Raw genomic sequence first — 24,137 nt, forward strand, 5'->3', positions numbered from 1 at the left:
TAGAAAAAAGTGTTCTTAAATTTGTCCCTACAGTTTTTTTCTTCCACACATTTTAACCCAATTTATGTTTAATTTGCATTTCTTCCACGTGTTACTCTGGTGAAAATATTGGTGGGTACATAAATCTAAACGCTTTTCTGAAGCTTTTGGGATGTGAAAATACACATAGGGCAATGACGGGTACAAAGTAGGTCCCGTATAGACATGAAGAATGGTGTCCCTTTAACTAATTCAGTGAAAGAACTGGCATGGTACAAGGTGATGCACTGAAATCCAATATGGAGGCAGGAGACCTGTTGCTACCCTCCGAATCTCATACTGGAATCTTGGGAACAAACCTGGGGGTGGGGAGGGTACAAGGCAATGGACTTGAACACGTGTGCCACGTGAGGACTTTACCTGGCATGGTTGGGATAGGGCAGCGGGAGGGTATGAGAATCCGTGAAGGGTTCTAAGCAGGCGGTGTCTGCAGGGATCCAAGGCAGAAAGGTTGGGGAAGGGAGGGCCTCAGCAATTTTAACTAGAATTGGATGCAGACCCAGCTTCTGAGCAATGATTGGAACATCTCAAGGTGACACCATGACAGACAAGCAGGTATTGGGACTTTGTCGACCAGAGTGGCCCTCAGATGCCTAGTGTGGAGGACAAGTGCCTGGGGGACCAGAAAGCTCAAGTTTGGATGAGACAAACAGAATCTCAGTCACTGAATGTACCCAGTCCTCTACGGGTGTTTGGGAAACTGCCAGTGCTGGGGGACAAGGTGGGACAAGGGGCTGGGGCTGCCAACGGACGAGGCTGGGTTAGAGGCCAGGATGGCACAGGGGGCTAGGTGGGGTACGCATGGAGTCAAGGTAGGAGTGGGCCCTGAAGGGTGCACGTCCTGGGACACCCCCAACCCTCCTCCCCTGGGCATTGTCAGGTTGGTCTGTCCTGACAGTATGTGATTCTTCGCTTTGGGATCTTTTTCCATCTCTGTGGTGTTCGGTTTAGCACAACTGATTCCTCTCTACTTTAAGTTAATTTTTCAAACAATTTAAGGTAAGAGCTTAGAGTGTGCTAAGGTTTGAAAGGATCCTGGTAGTAGAGAACACATTTCTCCTTTCTTAGTGCAGGACAGATTCTGACCAGGACAGCTCCCTCAGCTGCTCTCTGCCATCAGGCCTCTCTGCTCTTGGCCTCTCTGCAGCTATAGGCCCAGCTCATAGTCATTGTTGCAGCACACTCAGCCCTCTCAGCTGCTGCTCTCTTAGCAACAGCTCTCTGCCAGAGCCTCTCTGCTGTCGGGTTCTTCACCACTGGCTGCTCTGCTGCTAACTAGCCCAATTCATAGTGTAGTTTTGGGACCACTCTGCTCCCACAGGTCTCAGCTTCTCTGCCAGCCCACATCTTATCTGGCAGGTCTCTCAGCTGCAGCTTTGTGTTTTTTTTTTTTTTGCCAGCCTGGGAGGGGCCGCTGTTTCCCAAAGGACATACTCCCCTCCTAGCTTCCGTCAACCAGAAGGCCTTCAGAACCTCTGCATTTAAGCCGTTTATATACATATCCCAGTCCTCAACAGTTATGAGGCGGGACCTCCATCACCAGATCAGAGTTCAACCAATCAGCAATTAACCGTAAGATGTCAACTAAGGTCTTGTACAAAAGTATGTTTTCTGCTGGCACAGACTGGCTGCTACCCTGGCAAAAGTAACTGCCTATGGTAGAAAACACCCTAGGAGGTCCCCCAACTTGTCCAAAGGACTAGGGCAAAGGTAACAACTCAGCATTTAGGGAAAAATCTCCTAAGCTGTCTTTCTCAAGAACCAAGGCCAAAGGCCACATAAAGGAGCTCATTGCACCACAGTAATATTTCTTTGGTAAAATTCAGCAGTGAAAACATCTTGGTCTGGAGTTTCCTCTACTGGAAGGTTTGTAACTATGAGTTCTGCCTCCTTAATAGATAAAGGCCTGTTCAGGTTACGTTACTATTTCTTCATGAGTGACCATTGTTTTCGAGGAATTTGTCCCATTTCATCTAAGTTGTCCAATTTAAGAGCGTCAGGTTGTTCATAATATTCTCTTAGTATTCTTTTTATGTGTGTGGTGGGCGGGGGGAACTGGTGATGCTGCTGCTTTCTTTCCTGATAATGGTAATTTGTGTCATCTTTCTTGGTCACTCTGATGAGAGTTTACTTTTTCATGAAACCATTTTTGGTTTCATTGATTTTTCTTCTTTTTCCAATTTCAATAAGTTCTGCTCTTCAATATTTCCTTTCTTCAGTTGCCAGAGATTTAATTTGCTCCTTTTTTGTTTCATACAATGGAATCTTAGGTTACCTAGGTAACTTAGGTTACCTTTTGTCATGGATTGAATTGTGTCCCCGCAAAAATATGTGTCAACTTGGTTAGGCCATGATTACCAGTATTGTGTGGTTGTCCTCCATTTTGTGATTGTAATTTTATGTTAAGAGGATTAGGGTGGGATTGTAACACCATCTTTACTCAGGTCGCCTCCCTGATCCAGTGTAAAGGGAGTTTCCCTAGGGTGTGGCCCACATCACTTTTTATCTCATGAGATAAAAGGAAAGGGAAGCAAGCAGAGAGTTGAGGACCTCATACTACCAAGAAGGCAGCACCAGAAGCAGAGCGCATCCTTTGGACATGGGGTCCCTGTGCCTGAGAAGCTCCTTGACCAGGGAAGGCTTCCTCCAGAGCCCATAGAGAGAGAAAGCCTTTCCCTAGAGCCGACACCCTGATTTGGACTTACACCTTACTGGACTGTGAGGAAATATTTTCTCTTCATTAAAGCCATCCACTTGTGGTATTTCTGTTATGGCAGCACTAGATAACTTAGACACCTTTCTTCTTTTCTAATATATGCGTTTATTGCTACAAATTTCTCTCTGCACCACTTTGGCTACATCCCACAAGTTTTATGTTATATTTTCATTTAATTAAAAAAATTCTGTCATTTGCCTTGAGACTTCTTCTTTGATCTGTGGTTTACATAGAAGTAGATTGTTTGGTTTCCACATATTTGGGTATTTTCCAGATATCTGTTATTGATTTCTATTTTAATTTCTATATTGTCAGAAAACATACTCAAATAGATTTTTAGGATATTTTGTTACCATTACATCTGTGTGCTATTGTGTTTTCCTTGACTTTTTGATGCTCTTCTTGTTTTGTAAATCTAAATTGTTGCTTAGTTAGGTTATTCATTAGCTGTTTGTTGAGGAAGGTTTATTTGGAGTATAAAGTGCAATATTTTGGCAATCGTGTTTTTATACAGTAATTTTCCTGTAAATGTGTTAAGGTACGAATTTCGTCAAACATAAGACACATATATCACTACAAATTGGTGTTTTTTATGTACCTGTGAAAAATCCCTTCTCTGCCTTGGTTCATATTGTAAATATACATTACATGAATGATCTGGTGATAGGGAATTTGAAACTCTGTAGTTGGGTTACCGTGAAAATAGTTTCTATTGCATGTAATGCATAATCGCCCTCTCTTTGTTGAGGATCCCATTACCTTTGTTACTGCAATATATCTTTGGTTTGAAGGTAATGATTGAGAAGTTTCATAACTCTGTGCTCATGACATGTATAACATTTGGTATAACATGAGCTTTCCAATATGCAATATTTATTTTTCCAAGAATACCTACTATAAGGCCTAATTTTCTTTTTATGTATATATTTCAAATATCTCAAATACATTCAAGGCCAAGAAGTTATCCCCTTTTGAGGGCACAGATGAGAGAAGCATTTCAATCAATGAGCTTGTAAAGACACCAAGGTCTTACTTCAGTAATATTTATTTCAGGGAAGAATGAGGCAATAAAAGTCAGTTTGAGAAGCGGCAGGGCCATGTTGAAAGAGACTACCAATAGTGCCCTATAACAAAATTCTCACTAGGAGGAAAAATCCAGAACATAAAAAATTCTCAAATAATTTCCACCTGAGGTCAGTTTCTTTTACACAACAGTGTTCTGTAAGGGAAAGAGCAAATCAAGAGTACAAACAGATGACAATTCTTAGACCTTTGATAAAACTCAAAATCAGCATTATCTATGAAGGAAGAAATGTATGGAATTATTTGAAAATAGGACTGCACTAAGCTTTCAGTCACATCTGTCTGAACTGTAAAGATTTCAAGCTGAAGATGCAGTCTATTAAATGTAACCAAGTGAAGAAATCTATCAGGATGCTTCCTCGGTTTCACAATTTGAGACAAGCCCTTCTAGTATCAACAATTAACATTTGCAATAGATATGGGAGAATTTGGACCCATTTTTTATTGATTAAAAAAAAGAGAGAACCTATATTAGGGAACACATATTAGTGTGATGAATAGGGAAAGTCTTTAGACAGACTGAATCCACATTGATCTTTAGAAAGTTCTACTGGGGGAGAACTTAAAATTATATTGAGTGGGGCAATGTACTTGCAGAGTGATGCATCACTTTTATATGGCCTTTCTTGCCATGGTCTTATAACCCCATCAAATGGCTGGGTGGGACTATGCAAATGGGGTGTTTCTGGCCCAGGAAGGGGATTGGATAGCTTGCTAAAGATGTAAATAAGGTGCATGGCACCCTTGTGGTGGTGGGACCATGCAAATAAGGTGTACAGAACCCTAATGAGGGGATTCCTGAGCTTTGCCATCCTGCTAGGCATAAAGGGAGACAGACAGAGGGAGGAGCTATAACACCAGAGGCAGTGAGAACCGGTTAGAAGCAGCAGCACAGAAACAGCAGCAAAGGCAGCAGAACCAGCAGACTGGCAGGAGGCGGCACGGTGGGCTTCCCAGCTCACAGAGGGTGAGAGCTGAGCATCTTCAAGCAGGAGACTTGCTGGTTGAGTCAGATGCCTCCAGGCACTTGTCAGTGGAGCTGGGCTTGCCCACCCATGAGTGAGGCAGCTGAGCACCTTCAGGCTAAGGCTTATTGGCAGTGAGGTACCTCCACACAGTTATTGGTGGAGCTAAAGAGCTTTGTAATACTTGCCAGAGCAGGGCAGAGGCCAAACCGACGGCCAGAGAGAAGCCTACCTGCAGACATGGCTGAAAAGAGGCTGTCCTGATTGAAGAACTGTATACTGAGTCGTCCCTCATCCTGAATTATAAACTGTTACTTCCCTAATAAACCCCATAACTGTGAGTATGGTCTGTGAGTTCTGTGTGGCCACAGCAATGAATTATCAAACCCAGCAGAGTACAGCGCCGTGGGAGGAACAGCTGGTGTCAGAAATGGTAAAAAGTTTGAAGAGTGGAGAGGCATGTTTGATTTCCACCTCATAGAAATCGGTCTTGGGCTGATCTTGATTCTTCTTCCACCTTGTGAAGTTAGAGAAGGTCAGATGCTGCTGCCATGCCATTTTTACAGTTGGCATCATTTTTACAGTATTTAAACAACAGTCAGGCTTTACTGAACATCAGAAAGTAAATACTTGAGAGAAACCTTAAAAATATGTATGGCAAGGTTATCATCCAAAATTCAATCCTTGGAGATCATCAGAATACTAATTCTGGAATTAAATCTTACAAATTTTATGATTGTGGCAAAGCTTTTAGCAATGCTCAAGCCTTACTAAAAAAATAAACCAAACCCATTGCCATCAAGTTGATTCTGACTCATAGGGACCCTATAGGACAGAGTAGAACTGCCAGATGTGGTTTGCAAGGAGCGGCTGGTCGATTCGAACTGCCAACCTTTTGGTTAATAACCAAGTTCTTAATCACTGCACGCCACCAGGGCTCCCTACTAATATCACATAACTCCGATGTGATGAACATCACAAAGACTGCAACCAATGCTTTAAGCTTATGTAACATCCTAAAATGTACACTGCAGTGAGACCTTAAAAGTGTAATACGTGTGAATAGGCTTTTTTATCCAAAAGTCTCCTCAAATAATTCTAACTGGAGAGAAATCTCCCACATATAGGGATCTGACAGACACAAATACTTCATAGTAGATGGGCACTCACAGATGATGCCTTAAAAATTATGGAGGGTAGTCCTCCAGGCAGCACACCCAAGGTCTTGTCCTAGGAAAGTCTTAGGAACTGAGCACAAGGCGAGTGTCGCCTCCCAGTTGCATGAGAGACAGAAATGGAAACAATGCACTGATGGGGCAACAGGATGAAACTGCAGCTTTGCATTTCACACATCTCACATTTCAGTTTGCATCTCCTACACAGACAGCACCAGTGCTTTCTTAATTAAACGGCTTACATCAAATTTAACTGCAGCTCCTAGATCCAGCCACTTCCACGCTTGGACCCACCACCGAGGTCTCAGCGCCCCCAACGGTGCCTCACTCATTACTCACCAGTCTCCACCTGCTCGCAAAAAGTTTCGATTGAAAATGTTTTCAATCTGTTAAGAGGGAAACATCGCAGCTTCCAACATCACTGGCCCACACAACTCTAAGCTTTTACCTTAAACTGTAAGAAATATTAAGTCAAAACAGGAAGAGAGCCACTCTTCTCCACACGACACTAATGGGACTCAAAGGTTTCCAAACCCGAAAAATAAAGACACCCGGGAGGGCGACTTAGGGAGGCGCAGGTCCAGCCCCGCCCCCCGGGCCACCCCGCTTTCTTCTCCATCCAGACGTGGCCCATCTCCTCACCCCGCCCCCTGCCGGTTGGCCCCGCCCAGGCCCCGCCCCTGCCGGTGGGCTCTCTCCGCCGGGCGCCTGCGCAGTTTACTGCAAACGCAGACGCGGTTTTCGCAGGTGAAGGTCACCCTGAGGTAAATTTCTTTATTTCTGGTTTAAACCTCCTCTTTGCGGTCTCCGTTCTCCACAACCGGCCCAGGGGTCTCTCCGGACGTTAAAGTCCCCGCACCTGCCGTTCTCACGGCCTGAGACGTGTCGGCCTTCCGGCGGCCAGGCATCCCCTTCGGTTTCGGTTTAAAATCTCGGCCGTTCTACCTAGAGCGGTGAGGACACCGCCTGCTGAGTTGTTTTCCTGCTTAAAACCCTTCCTGACCCGCGCCCGTCCTGCGCCGGGTAAAGTCCTCATCGGGAGATGGATATGCGACTGTTGTGCCCCACCCCACACACTAATATCGCCCCTGAAGTGTGGCGCCAGCCCTGCGTCTTCCAGGTCTTGGGGCTCTGAGACCCCCACCCTTTCCGAGACCCCGTCCTCGCGTTTCCTCAGGCCGATCCCGCCACCTCCCCTTCGCAGTAATCGCTTCCTCCCTGACTTCCGTGTGGGAGCGGGGTTACGGGTGTGTCTTGGGACATCCCATGTTCTTCCGTCCCCAGTCCCACCCCCTGGAAGGTGTGCTCTTCCCAGGCAGCGGGCATCTCATTCCATCCTTGTGAAAGCAACTGGGAGAGAAGTAGAAGTAGAGAGAAAAAAAGAATGAAGGAGAGCCATAAACAGATGGCAACATAGAGACATTGGGTTTTTTTGGGAACATGGAGATTGGGGGAGGGACTTGCTAAGAGACAGTAAAAGTGAAGGAGAATAAATAAGCCAAGAAAATAGAAACCTAAAAAAAAAAGAGGGGGAGGGATCTTCAGAGAGATGAAGGAGAGAAAAATAGGAGGGGGAAGGGGGCCCTTGGCCTACAGTAGGAGTGGAGGTTGACTGGTGGGGGGTGACATTTCAGACAGAGTAAAGGGGAGAGGAAGGAGGAGTTGGAGCCAAAACAGACAGAGTGACTTGGTAATGCGACAAAAAGAGGTGTAAGGTTGACACAGATCAGGGGCGCTGGAGGAACAGCAGAAAGGGAACTCAGCAAGCTGGGGGTACTAGAGAGTGGGGGCAGAACGGGTGTGTAACAAGGAGAGCAGAGGGGAAACAGATGCGGGTCCATCAGAGAGGTTGGGGGAAAGAGCAACAAGAGGTGAAACAGGGCAGGGAAGGGGAGAAGTAGGGGAGGAGAGAGTAGGGAAGGAAATGAGAAACTAAGAGAAGAAAGAGAAAGACACGGTGAGGGAGGGAGACACATGTAGAGAGGGACACCCAACCGAATGAGTCGGGAGTTGATGGTTTACAGATGATTACATTGTGATGTATAGACTGGTCCCTTTATAATCTAATTTAAAATTTGCTTAAATTATACAGATGAGAATTACAGAACTCCTGTCTACAAGAATTGGGCATTTTATCATTATTTGCATCAGAAGGTGACTTCCATCACAACTGCTATTAAGCCAGAGGACAGTGACTTGTGTCAATTTTGGGTCATCCCTGCCCTTTTCCTGGGATGGAGTGGGGATGGAGGGGTGAAATGGGGCAAGAAATTACTGATTTTCTATCACTACATGATGCCTTTTAAAAGGAACATTATAAATTTGAGGTTTATTTTGTGTGTGTGGATTTACTTTTAATTCAGTATTCTTTTTCAGGCTTATTGAGATAAATCTTAATTTACTGAATTTCAGCTTTATTCTGTAAATAATCATCAACTTCTGAAATCAGCTTTGGTAGCATCCTGTATTCAGATGCTCATGCCATTCTTTTCTAAATATGATATATTTTCAGGTTTTTTTTTAATATTGACCCCTGGATTTGTTAGATTTTAATTTCCCAGTGGGTTTCCTTTTTAAGTTTAGTGTGTCCGGTTCCTATTATGAGGCCTGTATGCTTTCTGTTCTTTCTCATATTAGAAACATTGTTTGATACCTAGTAAATAAATTTAGACTCTTTCAATGTACATTTGGGAAGGATGTCAATATTTTTTATATTAACAGTAATATTTTTGTATTAACCAGTTGGTCTGATATTTGATTTTCTTCCTTTATGTTATCTGTTAAAACAGTGAGCTACTGAGTAGATGTCCCCCTCAAGTCCCTGTGGTCCTTTCCATACAAATGTTGCAGGGTGGCCCAAATTGACTAGGAACCTTGTTCCAATGGAGCCCATCTATTCACGATGAAGAAATTTGCTCAGAGCGTATCTTCATAGCTAACCCTGTTTTAATGTTTAACACCAGTAACTATGTGTTTGTAATTTTTTATTTTTCTTTTTTATATATTTTATTGTGATTTTTTAGAAATGAGGAATTAGTTGCTTGGGATAATGTGATTAAAACCATGAAAGGGAAATTACTCTTACTCAGGTATGTGAAAAGTGGCCCTGGAATTTTTTTTTTGTTTGTTATTCTGAAAATATATATACCAAAACATATGCCAGCCCAACCAGGTCCTGGAATTTTTAAGGGTAAGGGTGATAGTGACCACTTTGCCTACTGCTTCATCCAGGCCACCATTTCAAAATTCATTTACAGCCACTCTGCTCACTCAGACTTCCTGAGGATAACTTGGTGAAGTGACCCACACTTTGGGCTTCAGTCTGCCTAAATACAACATGGAGGTGTGGAGTACACCAGGAATTCTGAATCTGAGCAATAGTGCTTCCCAAAATGATGGGAAACATTGGGTGTGTTTGTGTGTGGCAGTTCTGAGTGACCAGTCATAATAGAGCCTTAATTGGATCCCAACCCAAAACACGCAGACCAAACGTGTAGCCCTTGAGTTGATTCTCACTCATGGTGGCCTCATGTGTATCACACCAGAACTGCCCCATAGGATTTTCATGGGTGACCTTTTAGAAGCATATTGCCATGCCTTTCTTTCAAGATGCCTCTGGGTGAGCTTCAACCACCAGCCTTTTGGTTAGCAGCTGACCACTTAACTGTTTGTACCATCCAGGTGCCCTAAGTGAGTCTCAGTCCTCCAAAAATGGGAGAAAAAAACAAAACAGTAGGATGGAGGTGGGGGACATTGGTTCAGAAATAGACCATCTCTCAGAGGTGTCTTTATTCATCAGAGGTGAATCTGAAGTAAGATCACATCACTCCCTGGCGGGGAACCCTCCATGGCTTCTCAACACCCTCAGGACAAAATCCAGACTCCTCACTGAGGCCTGTATACGGGGGGCTCTGCCCATGTGTCCATCATCCTGGGAGCTTACCCTCTTCGCATTACTCACTCTGCCCCAGTCACATTACCCCTTCTCTGCTCCCAGACACAAAAACCTGTTCCGTGTCAGATCTCCGTCCTTGCTCTTACCTGTGTCCCTAAGTCATCCTGGCTCTGGCTCTTTATCCTCCTTCCGGTCTAGACTCAGAGATGACCATTCCTTCCCCTGCACATACTATCTAAAGTTCCTTCACCACGCAGTTTCTATCAGATTTCCCAGGTTTTATTGTCTCCGTTCCATTATCTTTACCAGAAATGGTCTTTTCCATTGGTTATTTTAAGTTTATTTTTCTGTTTTCTCTCCGTTGGAAGAGGTACAGTCTCCATCTTCAGGTCTATGACCTGAAGGGAAAGGTCATTCCAGCCCAGATGCCCCTGCTGCAGTGGATTGTGGGCTCCAGCAGGACGAGAGGGCAATAAACTCACCCATTGGTCTTCATATAGGAGATTACTGTCCCTGAGTCCATTGTGGGATGGTGGGCAACAAGGATTTCCCCATGATGAGGACCTTCGTGTGTGTGCGGTTATGGCACAATAAGTTGGCTATATTGATTCTAACCCTTTACCAGCATATTTTCCACACTCAGGATTGACTTCTCAAAGACTGATCTTGCCTGAGAGTGAAGCCAGGAGGAAGAGGAGAAAAGGAAGAGGCATCTGTAATGGCTTTTTCCCAGGTAACAGTCATATTCCCAGTTTGTGGCTCTGTCCTGTCCTTCCTGAAATGCTGTCCAGACAATTTGCTCGTCTCCTCTGACTCCGTCGTGTCCTGCCTGATACGTTCGCTCACACCACCCAGGGCTTTTCCTCAGTCCCCTCTCACCGCCACACAGATTTCATCTCACCATGAACCAGGAGCATGGGACTTGTGAAGAGGTTCCATCTGGGCAGCATCATGGGAAGGGCTTAGCACCAGGCCTTTGGGGGAGATGGGAAGTGGGCCCTGTGGCGACACAGAGGGTGACAGCAGGGAGACTTTAGGGGCCGCGTCTGGGTGTCTTGTGTGGTGTAGTGAATTACTTAATATGGCGTTTCTAGCCATCGTGTTTGTAACTCCCACCAAATGACTGAGGGAGACTATGCAAATGAGGTGATTATGGCCCACCATGAGAGTTGGATATCTTGCTAATAATGTAAATAAGGTGCATGGCACTCTTGTCGAAGTGGAACCATGCAAATATAGTATATGGAATCCTAACAAGGGGACTGGTCAGTTTTGCCATCCTGCTAGGCTTAAAATGAGCCATTCCAGAGGCAAGAAAGGGAGACCTCATGGCTGTCAAGAAGGAAGAGCCAGGAGTGGAGCGTGTTCTTTGGACCCAGGATCCCTGTACTGAGAACTTCCTAGATCCAGGAAATAGAGGAGCTGTAACGTGGAGACAGCTGAAGACAAACAGCACAAGATGGCTGCAGTGGGGGTTGCCAGCCCACAGAGCTGAGAGGTATAACACTTGCCCAAGATGGCCCTCAGCAGAGCCTGGCAGAGGGCGAGAAGAAGCTGACCTTATCAAGGAACTGTGCCCTAAGTTGTTCCTGTTACTTCCAAACTGGTCCCGATCCTGAGTTCCACCCTATTACTTCCCTAATAAACCGCTTAACTGTTATTACAGTTCGTGAGTTCTGTGAGATATTGCAGTGAATTATGGAACCCAAAGATGGGAGGGAGGGTATTGAGGGGAGGAGGGGCAGTAGATGGTAGAGATGGTGGAATGGTACAGCAGTTTGGAACAGTTGGACTTTTGGGACGCCTCTAACCTCTGCCTCATAGAAACCTGCTTTGTGCCGATCCTTATAAATTATTCATTTATTTTGTCAGCTGTCCGTGGACCAGCATTAAAGAAGCCCTACATTTATGTGCTATATTAATCTACAGGAACAGCTGAAAATTCTGGAAGAGAAGACTTATAATGGGAAACCTGCTTTACCTGATTTTATAATACATCCAAATCTAAACAAATGAATCAGTGTGTCTCCTGCCCCAAAATATTATTAATTTGGAATATAATGGGAAGTTCAAAAACAGACATCAGTCATAGAGGGTGTTTAATCCATAATTGGTTTTAAAATATTAAGTGAACCTAACTGTCTAAAAGTAGGAGCTTCTTTAAATCCTTGATAGCACATCTATCGCACAGAGACTGGTGTTTGTGCAGGGACATTGTCGGTAAAAATGTTTTTAATTTAGCCGAGACCTAGGAACAGAACTTTCTTTGTCATCAGAGAGGGCGGAACCATATTCTGGTTCCACCATTGTTAAATATTTTAAGCATCGCATGAAAGATATATTTATTTTATCATAAAACTCCATATAGTAGGGACTGAGAAGTAAAACACTCTTCCCTGTCATATGCACCACCATCACTCACCACCTCCATCCAGAACCGCTGATGTCAGTTATGCATCAATAGTGTAAGTCTTGTTAAATGCGTTTGTACGTTGTATAATTTTAGGGGGAAAAAAAAACTATAGTGAATGTTTTGTTGTGATATTTTGTTCTGCAGTTTTTTTTAAATGTTCACACCTTGTGCCTTGGAGTTGCTTTCACATGAATAAACTAGCTTGCTCTTTTACTTTTAGGTCCTCAGTAGAGCATTCTCTTAATGAAGACACATGGGACCTATCTTAGTTGTCTAGTGCTGCTATACCAGAAATACCACCACCAAGTGGGTGGCTTTAATGAACAGAAATTTATTTTTCACAGTTTAGGAGGCTGGAAGTCCAAATTCAGGGCACCAGCTCTAGGAGAAGGCTTCCTTCCTCTCTCTATTGGCTCTGAAGGAAGGTCCTTGTCTCTTCTCAGCTTCTGTTCCTTCGTGATCTTCATGTGGCCTGGCATCTGTCTCCCCTCATCTGTGCTCACTTGCAGCTTGCTTATTCTGCTCTTTTATAGCTCAAAAGAGATTGATTTAAGACACATGCTGTACTAATACTACCTTATTAACATAACGAAGAAAACACTCCCCAAATGGGATTATAACCACAGGTATAGGGGTTAGGATTTACAGTGCACATTTTAGGGGGACAGAACTCAATCCATAACAAGGCCTTTACCGTTTTTGGCTGTTATAAAGAACGTTGCAGTGGCTGCCTCCTGCCTTTGATACACTGACTTCTCTGCAGATGTCTGAGGGTTCCTTGGGGATGTGCAAATTTATTGTGACTTCAAGTATGATGCATTTCATATTTTGATAGATTTTGGCAAGCTGTTCCTCTCCCTCACCCAAAACCAAATACCAAACCTAAAACCCATTGCCACTGAGTGGATTCCAGCTCATGGCAACCCTATAGGACAGAGTAGAACTGAACTGCCCCGTAGGGTTTCCATTGGATTCAAACTGTTGACCTTTTGGTTAGCAGCCGTAGCTCTTAACCACTGCGCAAACAGGGCTTCAGATTGCCTGTGATTTAAGCAAATCTTGGTATTAATCTTCATCCTATGTTCTTTGCAGATTTTTTTAAAAATCTGAGGAAAATGGCAACTCTTTGTATTTCCATATTCCAACTACTTGTGAGTCTGAGTAAGTTACTACTTTGTGGACATGTATATATAAAATGGGTTTTCATACTTTGCTTGGTTTTCTTTTAATGCATTTTGGAAGCTGTTCTGTAATCTGTAGTTTAATTTTTAAGTGTATGTCCTGGTATCTGTTTTAGCAGCCTTAGTGGCACAGTGGTTAAAGCGAGGGACTGCTAACCAAAAGGTCTGCAGTTCAAAACAACCAGCTGCTCCACGGGAGAAAGATGTGGCAGTCTGTTTCCATAGATATACAGCCTTGGAAACCCAGTGGGGCATTTCAGCTCGGTCCTCTTGGGTCACTATGAGTCAGAGTTGACTCAGTGGCAGTGGGTTTGGGGTTTGATATCTATTTTAACTGAATGATGAAACAAATATTTCCTTCATACCATCTGTTTTTTTAATCTTGCTTTGGAAGGTCTCACCTATTACATGATTACAAAATATTGTGCTATGCTTAGATGTAATGTTTTATTTAAAATTATGTTTACATCTCCCATAAATTCAGATTTTTGTATATACTTTTTGTAGCTGTTTTATTTCATTCATTTTAAGTTTTTAGATAATATATAAATAGATTCATATGTAGTTTGAAAAGCACCTCCATTTTGTTTTTCTTTTCAAAAGTGGATACAGTTGTATTTACCTTTTTGCATACAGGTAGTCCTCAACTTAATCCCCGACTTAGGACATATTTGAATTATGACGAACTGCATTTGCCACCATATTTGTTTACGTTTTATCATTAGTAATATGTATGTATGTATGTATTAAAATATATCCATTAGTTTATATGTAATGTTTCCAACCCCCAAAGACAAAAAAATGAGGTGTTTGACTTACATCTGAGCCAACTTATGATGGAGTTGTTGGAACGGAACCCTGTCATAAGTCAGGGACTACCTGTATATATATATTTAATAGAGATTGGAATTAAAGTTTTCAGTATGTTTTTCATTTTTGCATAGCTTTTTTTTTTCTGACCTTATATATAATAGTGATGACATTCTAAATCCAGTATGATGTATGCATTTTCATTGTATCAAAAGTGCTGAAATGCACTTGATCAAAGGTAAAAAATGAAACATTATCCAAAAAATACGTTATTCAGAGATAATGCCTCTTATTTCGATTAACTTTTTGTGTATATGTGTGTGTGCAATCCTGTGAGATTTACAAAAGACACCTCAGCATTTCATAGATTAGTTTTACATTTTTTAATTATTGAAATAAGTTTTTCTTGATATTCATTTTTGTGTAAGGTGCTCTGGTGGTACAAACGGTTAAGCACTCAGCTGCTAATCACAAAAGGTTGGTGGTTTGAGGCCATCCAGAGTTGCACAGGGCAGAGGCTTGGCAGTCTGGTCCCATTGGGGTTGCAGCCAAGAAGATCCTGTGGGGCGATTCTACTCTCTTAAAAGGGGTCGCTGAGTCAAAGTGACTTGACAGCACCAAACAACAATTTTTGTCCACACTGTAATGGCAATGAGTTAATAGTGTTAAGAATAGTAACAAATTGTGTGTATTTATTTATATGTGAATATATAATGACCTTTTTCTCCAGTTTTATGTTCTTGGCTTAAACTTGTTTTAAGCATACTTTAAATGCTGTATCCATTACTTAAATGTTTGATTTTTCAGACTCAGTTCTAAAACCTGACCACATGGATTCAGGTATTGGGTTTGTCACTTATTAGCTGTTTGAGTGTCTTACAATGTCTGTAACGCAGTCGTCTCCTGTGTAAGGTGGGAACAGATCTTTCTCTGTTGGTCTATTCTGTCATCATATGATTTAATACGTATAAAGCATTTAGAGTAAAGCTTTGCACATTAGTGTTCAAAAATTTTAGTCATCGATGTTATTAACATCATCACAATTTTTTTATTCCGACCTTTCTTTAAAACACAGTGGACTTTGTCATCCCTGAAGACATCACTCTTCCTCTAGCCCATTTGAGAAACTCAGTGTCACTTGCTATACAGAACATAACATCTAACACTACTATATAGATGACTCTGTGTTGAATTTTTTTATTTGTATATTTATTGTCCACAAAAGTATGAAATCCACAACAATTTAGTGGATTTCATATCCTTTATTGGAAAAGTATAATAAAACACAATTAGGGACGTATAACTTTTTGCTCAGAATTTTCTTAGGCAGATGTGTCAAAACGCTAAATCACGTTGATCCTTATACCCCTGCCCTTCTTTCATTTTGCAGGAAAATAAAAACACTACTCCTGTCCACTTAGTGAAATGTGTCTTTCATTACAGGGACTGTTGACATTCAGAGATGTGACCATAGAATTCTCTCAAGAGGAGTGGGCATGCCTGGACCCTGCTCAGAGGGCTTTGTATAAGGACGTGATGTTGGAGAACTACAGGAACCTGGTCTCCCTTGGTGAGGATAACTGCCCCCTATAAGTTGATATCTACCCTTGTGTATCTTTGTATTTTCATTTGGGAGTCTCTGTCTTGCTTGATGTAGTTTCACATCTCTGTTCTTAAGGCAGAGACTGAAATTGAGTCAGAAATAAAAAGCTTCGTAACCCGGCATCTGAACTTTGGCCTTCCTCTTTCTTTAGATGTTCTGCCTGCTTCACAGTAAACCAGAGCTTGAGTAAGCACAGACCTTATGGCAAACTGTTAACTGTCTGATTTCTTGATTTTACCCCTGTGCTTTTGATTGTTGAGAAAGAGCCAAATACCTGCATGCTTAAAATATTTCTTAAAAGCATTTAGAAGGAGGCAGTAGACAAATTTGTGAAATAGTTTTATAGATCTGTCAGCTGAACAGGCAGAGAGGAAGCAGACCCATTAAATAATCTTTGGGAAACTCCCTAAATGGGAGACATATATGGGAAAGCAAAAGTTTATTTCTTATGAGCTCTCAAAGGAAAATTTTTTTCCCTTCCACTTATCACTCTCTTCTTCAGACATGTAACTTTCAGCTCCAGTGGCGTGCCAGCTCAAGCAGATATGAAGGCAAAAAGTGATTATTGAGACCTAAACTATATCTGTCCTATAGGGTCGCTATGAGTCCGAATCGATGCAACGGCACTGGGTGGGCTCGGTATATGCTGTGATCTGGCCCCTGTGACCGCCCTTCCTTGGCTTTGAGAGGAATGGGAAGAGCTGTTTCAAAGGTGTCCTCTTGCCCCTTGGTTTCTCTTTCTGTACTTGATTCCATCTGACCCTCACTTCTCAATTCATAGAGCTCAGGATGAGGCCTCCATAGTCCTGACCCCAGGGCATATCCGAGTCTCATTCCCATTTCACATACTTCAGAGAACTTCTCAGAAGAGGGAGAACATTAACTGTTCTTCTGTTGCATCCAGGTCCCCAGGAATTGCAGGGGACTGTCTCAGACACTCTTCATCTCAGACACTCTTCGTCTCAAACACTCTGTCTGCTGCCTCAGCCTTTTCTTCATTTCTGCCATTCCAAACTTCAAGAATGTGTGTAACAGGAGAGTGAGTTGGATTATCTGAGATTGTTACTCAGCATTACTGTAAAGACAGTGAACACAGAGATCCTCTCTTTGAACCGCAGTTCTACATGGAGACCATATCCCATATCTCAGTCTTTCATTGGCAGAGCAAGAACCCCACAAAATCTTACCCTCTTACTTTACTCCCGCATGTTGTATTTTTCTCCCTCTCCTAGCTCTCTACCTGGCCTGGGAATGTAAAAAAAAAACTCTTGGTTCGTCCTTATTTTACATTCTCCTAAATTTTTATGATTTTTGCCTCTGAAACTTGGTTTTGAAATATGCATTTCTAGAGAGAAAGCAGTGTAACAATGTTGATCAAATACACTGACAATCGCCCCCTTTGAGCCAGCAGTCACAGCTGTAAGAATTGAACATTTTCCAGTTTACAGCCTCATGTCTGTGAGACCGTTGACCAAACTACTCTTCGTGCCACACTCTTCATTCCATGTGGGCACCATTGTTCACTCTCCTTCAACAAATACAATCTTAAGATATGTGCTGCTACAGCGAGCACAACAAATACGATTTTGATGCATCAGATTGAGGGAGCTTGTAAAGCTGAGTGATGTGTATGTTTTTTAACTCTACCCCGATTTATTTAGTTTAACCCACTGCTACTTGCAAATTTTCATGTTTCATAAATGAACCTGTACTTTAATCATTACTTACATATTTTTGATGACATTCAATGTTTTTGTTTCTTATCTACAATTTGTGGGACTGTAGGATCAAGGAGTGAATATTTTATACATTTTAAAAGATTTCCCTTTTGAGTATTCAGTGTTATGTCTCAGCAGTAGATTTCTTGAAACCTGTAGAACCTCCAAAATTTTGTGAAAAGGTAGTCTTGGTTATTCCTTTTACTTCTATTTTTGCCTGCCTTAACGAAACCCATTGCTGTTGAGTCAATTCTGACTCCTAACTACCCTATAGGACAGAGTAGAGCTGCCCCATAAGGTTTCTAAGGAGCAGCTGGTGGATTCGAACTGCCAGCCTTTTGATTAGCAGCTGCACACTTAACCACAGTGTCACCAGGGCTCCTCACCTGTCTTAGGACCTACTATTAAAGTATACTTTTCTCAATTAAATAGATGGGAATTTTTAAGTTGGGAAGTTTGAATATCTTGAGAAGATAATTTTTTTATGTTTACTTAGTCCAGAAATACTTTTAACTTGATTTCATATAATTTGAAGGAGGGGAATCAGGTTTTTTAACTGTAGTGAAAATATACATAAAATCTACCATCTCAACAATTTCTAAATGTACAAATCAGTGACACTGATTGCATTGAATTTGTGCATACATAAATACGCCCATATTGTTTTCACTTGAAAAGTTATGCTTTCACATATATGGGAATATGATTGTAGTACCAAAAAAAAAAAACCAAACCCTTTACCGCCGGGTTGATTTTAACTCATAGCGATCCCACAGGACAGAGTAGAACTGCTGCATAGGGTTTCCAAGGGGTGCCCAGTGGATTCCAGCTGTCGACCTTTTGGTTAGCAGCCATAGCTCTTATCCACTATGCTACCAGGGTTTCCAGGATTGTGGTAGGATAGTTGAAATCTTGGCCTTGAAAACAGAGAGAAACTGATAAATTATTCTTTAAATATGGGATTGTCATATTTCTGCTGCCAGTCAGTGTGTACTTTGGAGTGGCGGTAGAAGAGATATCTCTTTCAGTACTTAAGTTTACATACTGTTAAGTGGTTTGATTATAGAGTGTTTGAAATTAGTCTTCCCTGTAAATCATTTGAATGATGTATAATCACCCTTACTTTATTGAGGAATCAGTTTGCCTTTGCATTCCTAAATATTTGAACACCATGACTGGTAAGTTTCATAACTGTTCATTATAAAAATTACTTTTGGTGTAATATGTCTTTTAATACAAAATATTCATCCTCCAATTCTAATTAGTAGGAAGCTTATGGTTCTCTATATCTTTCAGATATCTCTTCTAGATGTATGCTCCAGGAATTATCACCAAATGAGAACATTAATAAAGAAGATTTTTTCCAGGCAGTGATGTTTGAGGGGCATGAAAGTCATAGTGTAGAGAATTTTGATTGTGGTGAAGCTCTAGAATATATGCATGAGTTTGAGAGTCAATGGGGATATAAAGAAATAAAGTATGAAGGAGTGACTATATCGCATAACAACAATGTCACTGGTAGAGAAGACCAACAACATAACAAATCTTGGAAGAATTTTCCTCTAAAGCAGAATGTACCTCTAAGAAAAAGTGCGTGTCAGTATTACAGATACAGAAATCAATTTATGAGAAATTTATTAAAACTAAAAAATACCATAGGCCATAGAGAAAAGTACATGAAATATTTTGAAAGTAAAATTGGGTTAAGCTTTCAGTCAGATCGGGCTGAACCACAGAGAATTCAAACTGAAGAGAAAATTTATGGATGCAGTCAAGTTGAGAAGTCTATCAACAATGGTTGCCCAGTTTTGTCAGTTCAAAGAATTTCTCCTGGTATTGAATTCAATATTTGCGATAAGTGTGGAGAGGTTTTTAAGGATCCTTCAGTGCTTATACAACACCAGAATATACACATTAGAGAAAAGCCTTACAAGTGTAATGAACACGGGAAGTCTTTCAATCAAAGCTCAAATCTCACTAAGCATCGGAGAGTTCCTTCTGGGCTAAGACCTCATGTATGTAATGAGTGTGGCAAAGCCTTTAATTCCTTCTCAAGCTTAATTAAACATAAGAAAACTCATACTGGAGAGAAACCATATACATGTAATGTATGTGGCAAGGCCTTTAGGCTCAGGTCTGACCTGAGGATTCACCAAAGAATTCATACTGGAGAAAAACCTTATAAATGTAATGTATGTGATAAGGCTTTTATCAGACGCTCACAACTTCTGGGTCATGAGAGAATTCATACTGGAGAGAAACCATACAAATGTAATGAGTGTGGCAAAGCCTTTACTCTGCATTATTCCCTTACTCGACATCAGAGACTCCATAATGAAGTGAGTCTTTACAAATGTAATGAATGTGGTAGGGCTTTTGTCACTCCTTCATACCTTTGGTATCATGAGAAAATTCACACTGGTGAGAAACCATACAAATGCATTGAATGTGACAAGGCGTTTAGGCAATGGTATGACCTCAGAATGCACCAAAGAATTCATACTGGTGAGAAACCATATAAATGTGTTGTGTGTACCAAGGCTTTTAGGCAACGGTATGATCTCAGGATTCATCAAAGAATTCACACTGGAGAGAAACCTTACAAATGTAATGAATGTGGCACAGCCTTTACCTATTTTTCACACCTTACTAGACATAAGAAAATATTTACTGAAACGGGGCATTGTAAATATAAATCTGTCAATGCTTTTATCCATACTTCAAACCTTAGGGGTCATGAAATAAATCATAATGAAGAGAAAACTCACAAATGTAACGAGTGTGACAAAAACTTTAATTCCTTCTCAAACTTCATTAAACAGAAGAGAATTCATACTGGAGAGAAACCATATACATGTAATGTATGTGGCAGGGCTTTTAGGTGCCTGTCTGAAATCAGGACTCACCAAAGAATTCATACTGGAGAAAAGCCTTACAAATGTAACAAGTGTGGTAAGGCTTTTATCAGACATTCTCATCTTTGGAGCCATGAGAGAATTCATACTGGAGAGAAGCCTTACAAATGTAATCAGTGTGGCAAAGCCTTTAGCCATCTTTCAAACCTTACTAGACATCAGAAAATACATTCTGAAAAGGAACATTGTAAATCTATCTGTCAGTGCTTTTACCCAGAGTTCAAACACTGAGTATCATCAGATAATTCATAGTGAGGAGAAACTTCACAAGTGTAATGAGTGCGGCAGAGACTTTAGTTCCTTCTCAAACTTCATTAAACATAAGAGAATCCATACCAGAGAGATACGATGTATGTGTAATGTATGTGGCAAGGTATTTACTGGAAATTCACACCCCGAGATTCACCAGAGAATTCATACTGGAGAAAAACCTTACAGATGTAACGTGTGCTAAGGCTTTTATCACATGCTCACATCTTTTGGGTCATGAGAGAATTCATACTGGAGAGAAGCCTTACAAATGTAATGAGTGTGGCAAAAGCTTTAGCCATCTTTCAAGCCTTACTAGACATCAGAAAATACACACTGAAATGGAAATTTGTAAATCTAATATACCTGTCAATGCTTTTATCCAAAGCCAAAACATTGGGGATCATCAGATATTATAGCAAGGAGAAACCTTACAGATGTAATGAGTGTGACAAATCTTGCACCATACATTCAAATCTTTCTAGTCATAAGAGAAGCCATACTGGAGAGAAACCTTACAAATTCAATAAGTGTGGCAAAACCTTTACACATCTTGCAAACCTTACTAAACATCACAAAATGCATAATGAAAAAGGAACATTGTCAATTGTGTGTATCTATGCTTTTACCTAAAACTCAAGCCTTAGGAATCATAATTCATACTAGGGAGGGACCTTACAAATGGATGTGATTTTATCTAATCAAGTGTTCACACCGTTGAATGCATACTGGAGAGAACCCTTTCAGCTGATGACACTCATCAGCGTGTCATAAATCATTTAGCTGGTTTTCACAATGGACTACACATCAGAGAATTCATAGTGCAAGGAATTAAGCATCTAGTCCTTGAGGATTAATCAACTCAAGGTTTTAAATTCAGCAGTGTAATTAAAAGTCAATGTTATTTAAAATCTATGAGATGATAGGTGACAAAACTCACAAGGACATCTGTAGAAAGGTCCAAATATTTTCAGTTTAGACAGTATTTTTGTTCAACTATTTCAGAGTTCTTGAAATGATTTATTACTTTTGTTGACTTTCAGCCTGATGTACAGAATATTTATCAGAAGTCTTTTATGTGTCAGCGTGATGGTCTCTAGGAAGGGATCAGTAAGGACACTGAATTTAAGATATGGTGTAAATTTGAATGAGAAAATGGGAAGAGCTGAAGGATAGACATAAGACTGTGTTCAGGTCCCTCTTCAGATTTGCTGGTGTAAGAAAGGGTCGCTATGAATTACAGAAAAAGATTGCTGTACCAGGTGACCAAGAAACAAAGCAGGTTAAGAGAATTGAGAGACTGAGATTTTCTTGAGAACACAATGAGAGTTTACTAGGCACTACTAATGTGGTAGAAATAATGGAGGAGAAATGATATTCTCCCTCTCCTTTGAAAGCAGTAATATTTTTCCCCTCCTTGGCACCCCCACAGGAATCATTTGAAAAGATGACTATTTGTGAATTTGCCTTAAGAATGAGCATACACAATGTAGATAAACTAGGAACTTTATATCTTTACTTCCCCAAACATTTTCCTTTAAATTCAGTTGTGATCACTCCAGGGACAAAGTTTGGTTTGGATGTTCAGAATGATGATGTCACATACCAAACGGGTATGAGAATGCTTATTCCATATGAGTGGGGCAGGCTTCACAAGCTGGTGTGAAGTGGCTGGAGGGATCAGCAATACAAGACTGGCTTGTATTTTTTTGGTGGTTAGGAGGTAGAGTTGGGGTGAGAGTACATGTATGTGGTTTGAACTTCCCACTAGCACCAGAATGTAGGGAACATTTCGGCTTTTTTATCAGCTTGCCCCAATTGGGGCAGAAGGAGAAGAGGAAGGGGCTGAGCCTTAAAAGCTGTCGGTAGTGAAACACCAAAAAGTGGAGTCAGATTCTCTAGTACAATACAGAATGTTTTCTCTTGAAGCTCCACAATTTCCTTCATGCTAATAGCTTGCTAGGAGTCCCTGTGTAGCACAAATGTTTAAGCACTTGACTACTAACTGAAAGGATGGCAATTTGTATACACCCAGAGGTACCTTGGAAGAAAGGCCTGGCACTCTACTTTCAAAACGGCACAGCCATTGAAAATCCTGTGGAGCACAGTTTTACTCTGAAACACGGAGTTACCATGAGTGGGAAGACTCACTGGCAATTGGTTTGTTTTTTAATATCTTCCTATGTGCCCTTTCCTGCTGCAAACATAGAATCCTTGTACAATATGATTTTTGAAAGTGATTGTGGAATCTACTTTGATAAAATGCCTAATGTTTTTACATTAGCTTCATGAAAATGTGTGGAAGTGCTTATAAGGCAAATATGATTTTACCTAAACAGCCAATTTTCAAAGGCTTAAAAATGTCAACTTGAGATTACAGTATTAAGCAGTATGTTACATGATGCTTTTTCAATCGTAGTAAAATTCCTTTTCCTAATATAAAATTTGTCCTGTTATTTTTAACACACATTTAACACAATTTACATGTTTAATTTACATTTCTTTCCTGTGTGTTACTCCAGTGAAAAATTTAGAGGCTACATAAATTGGCGGGCTTTTCAGAGGCTTTTGTGATATGAAAATGCACATAGGGCAATGACAGGTACAAAGTAGGTTCTGTATAAACATGAGGAAGAGTGTCCCTTTGACTACTTCAGTGAGAACTAGAGTGGTACAAGGTGATGTACTGAAATTGAATGTGGAGGTAGGAGACCTGTTGCTACCTTGCAGATCTCATACAGAGATCTGGGGAACAGAATGTTTATTTTGTATCTGTTAAAAAAAAAATCTGTATTCTCCTTTTTATCATTTTTATTGCCATAATCATCATCTCTTCTATTACTGCAACTGGGCCACTCTCTCGTTCAGTGCCTGGCAACCAAGCTACTTTTTATTTACACGAATTTGGCTATTCTGGAAATTTAAAGTACTAGTAACTCATCATACAATATGTGGTCTTTTGCATAGTGTGTATCAGTACTTCATTCCTTTTTATGACTGAATAATCCATTTTATAGATAACACCACATTCTGTTTATTCATTCTTAAGCTGATAAACTCATTTGGATCCTCCCATCTTTAACCCACATTCCAAGCAATCCATCACAAAAGAAATTAGAAAATATTTTCAGCTGAATGATAATAAAGATACAGTAACTCAAAGTGTTTAGAATGTAAGGGAGAATTTTATAGCATGTGTACATTTATCAGAAAATAATCAGTGAATAGGCTTCCCTTTAAGACATTTCATTTCTCATGTCATTTTTTCTTGTTCTTTCAATTTCTCTTTGTTCCTTTATATCCTTGCTACATCTTAAGCCTCCTCTCTGCTTACACCCTGTCTACACTGCTCCTAGATTCTGTTGGCTCCATCTA

At 40.9% G+C, this 24,137-nt stretch overlaps 1 protein-coding gene across 2 annotated transcripts; it reads left to right on the top strand.

Annotated features, from left to right (window-relative positions):
• The first annotated feature begins 6,645 nt into the window (after positions 1-6,645).
• LOC104845404 (zinc finger protein 883-like) lies at positions 6,646-23,220 on the top strand. 2 transcript variants are annotated; one of them, XM_064294214.1, is made up of 5 exons: positions 6,721-6,742; positions 10,517-10,606; positions 11,144-13,447; positions 15,721-15,847; positions 18,895-23,220. In XM_064294214.1, the coding sequence occupies exons 4-5, from the start codon at positions 15,814-15,816 to the stop codon at positions 20,742-20,744; spliced, it is 1,884 nt and encodes a 627-aa protein (XP_064150284.1). In that variant the 5' UTR covers positions 6,721-6,742; positions 10,517-10,606; positions 11,144-13,447; positions 15,721-15,813; the 3' UTR covers positions 20,745-23,220. The 2 variants fall into 2 exon arrangements, with proteins under 2 accessions (XP_064150283.1, XP_064150284.1); XM_064294213.1 differs by lacking the exon at positions 11,144-13,447 and having other exon boundaries at positions 6,646-6,742.
• The last annotated feature ends 917 nt before the right edge of the window (positions 23,221-24,137 follow it).

This window comes from Loxodonta africana, chromosome 11 (genome assembly GCF_030014295.1).
Source record: "Loxodonta africana isolate mLoxAfr1 chromosome 11, mLoxAfr1.hap2, whole genome shotgun sequence".
In the NCBI taxonomy this organism is placed as follows: domain Eukaryota; kingdom Metazoa; phylum Chordata; class Mammalia; order Proboscidea; family Elephantidae; genus Loxodonta; species Loxodonta africana.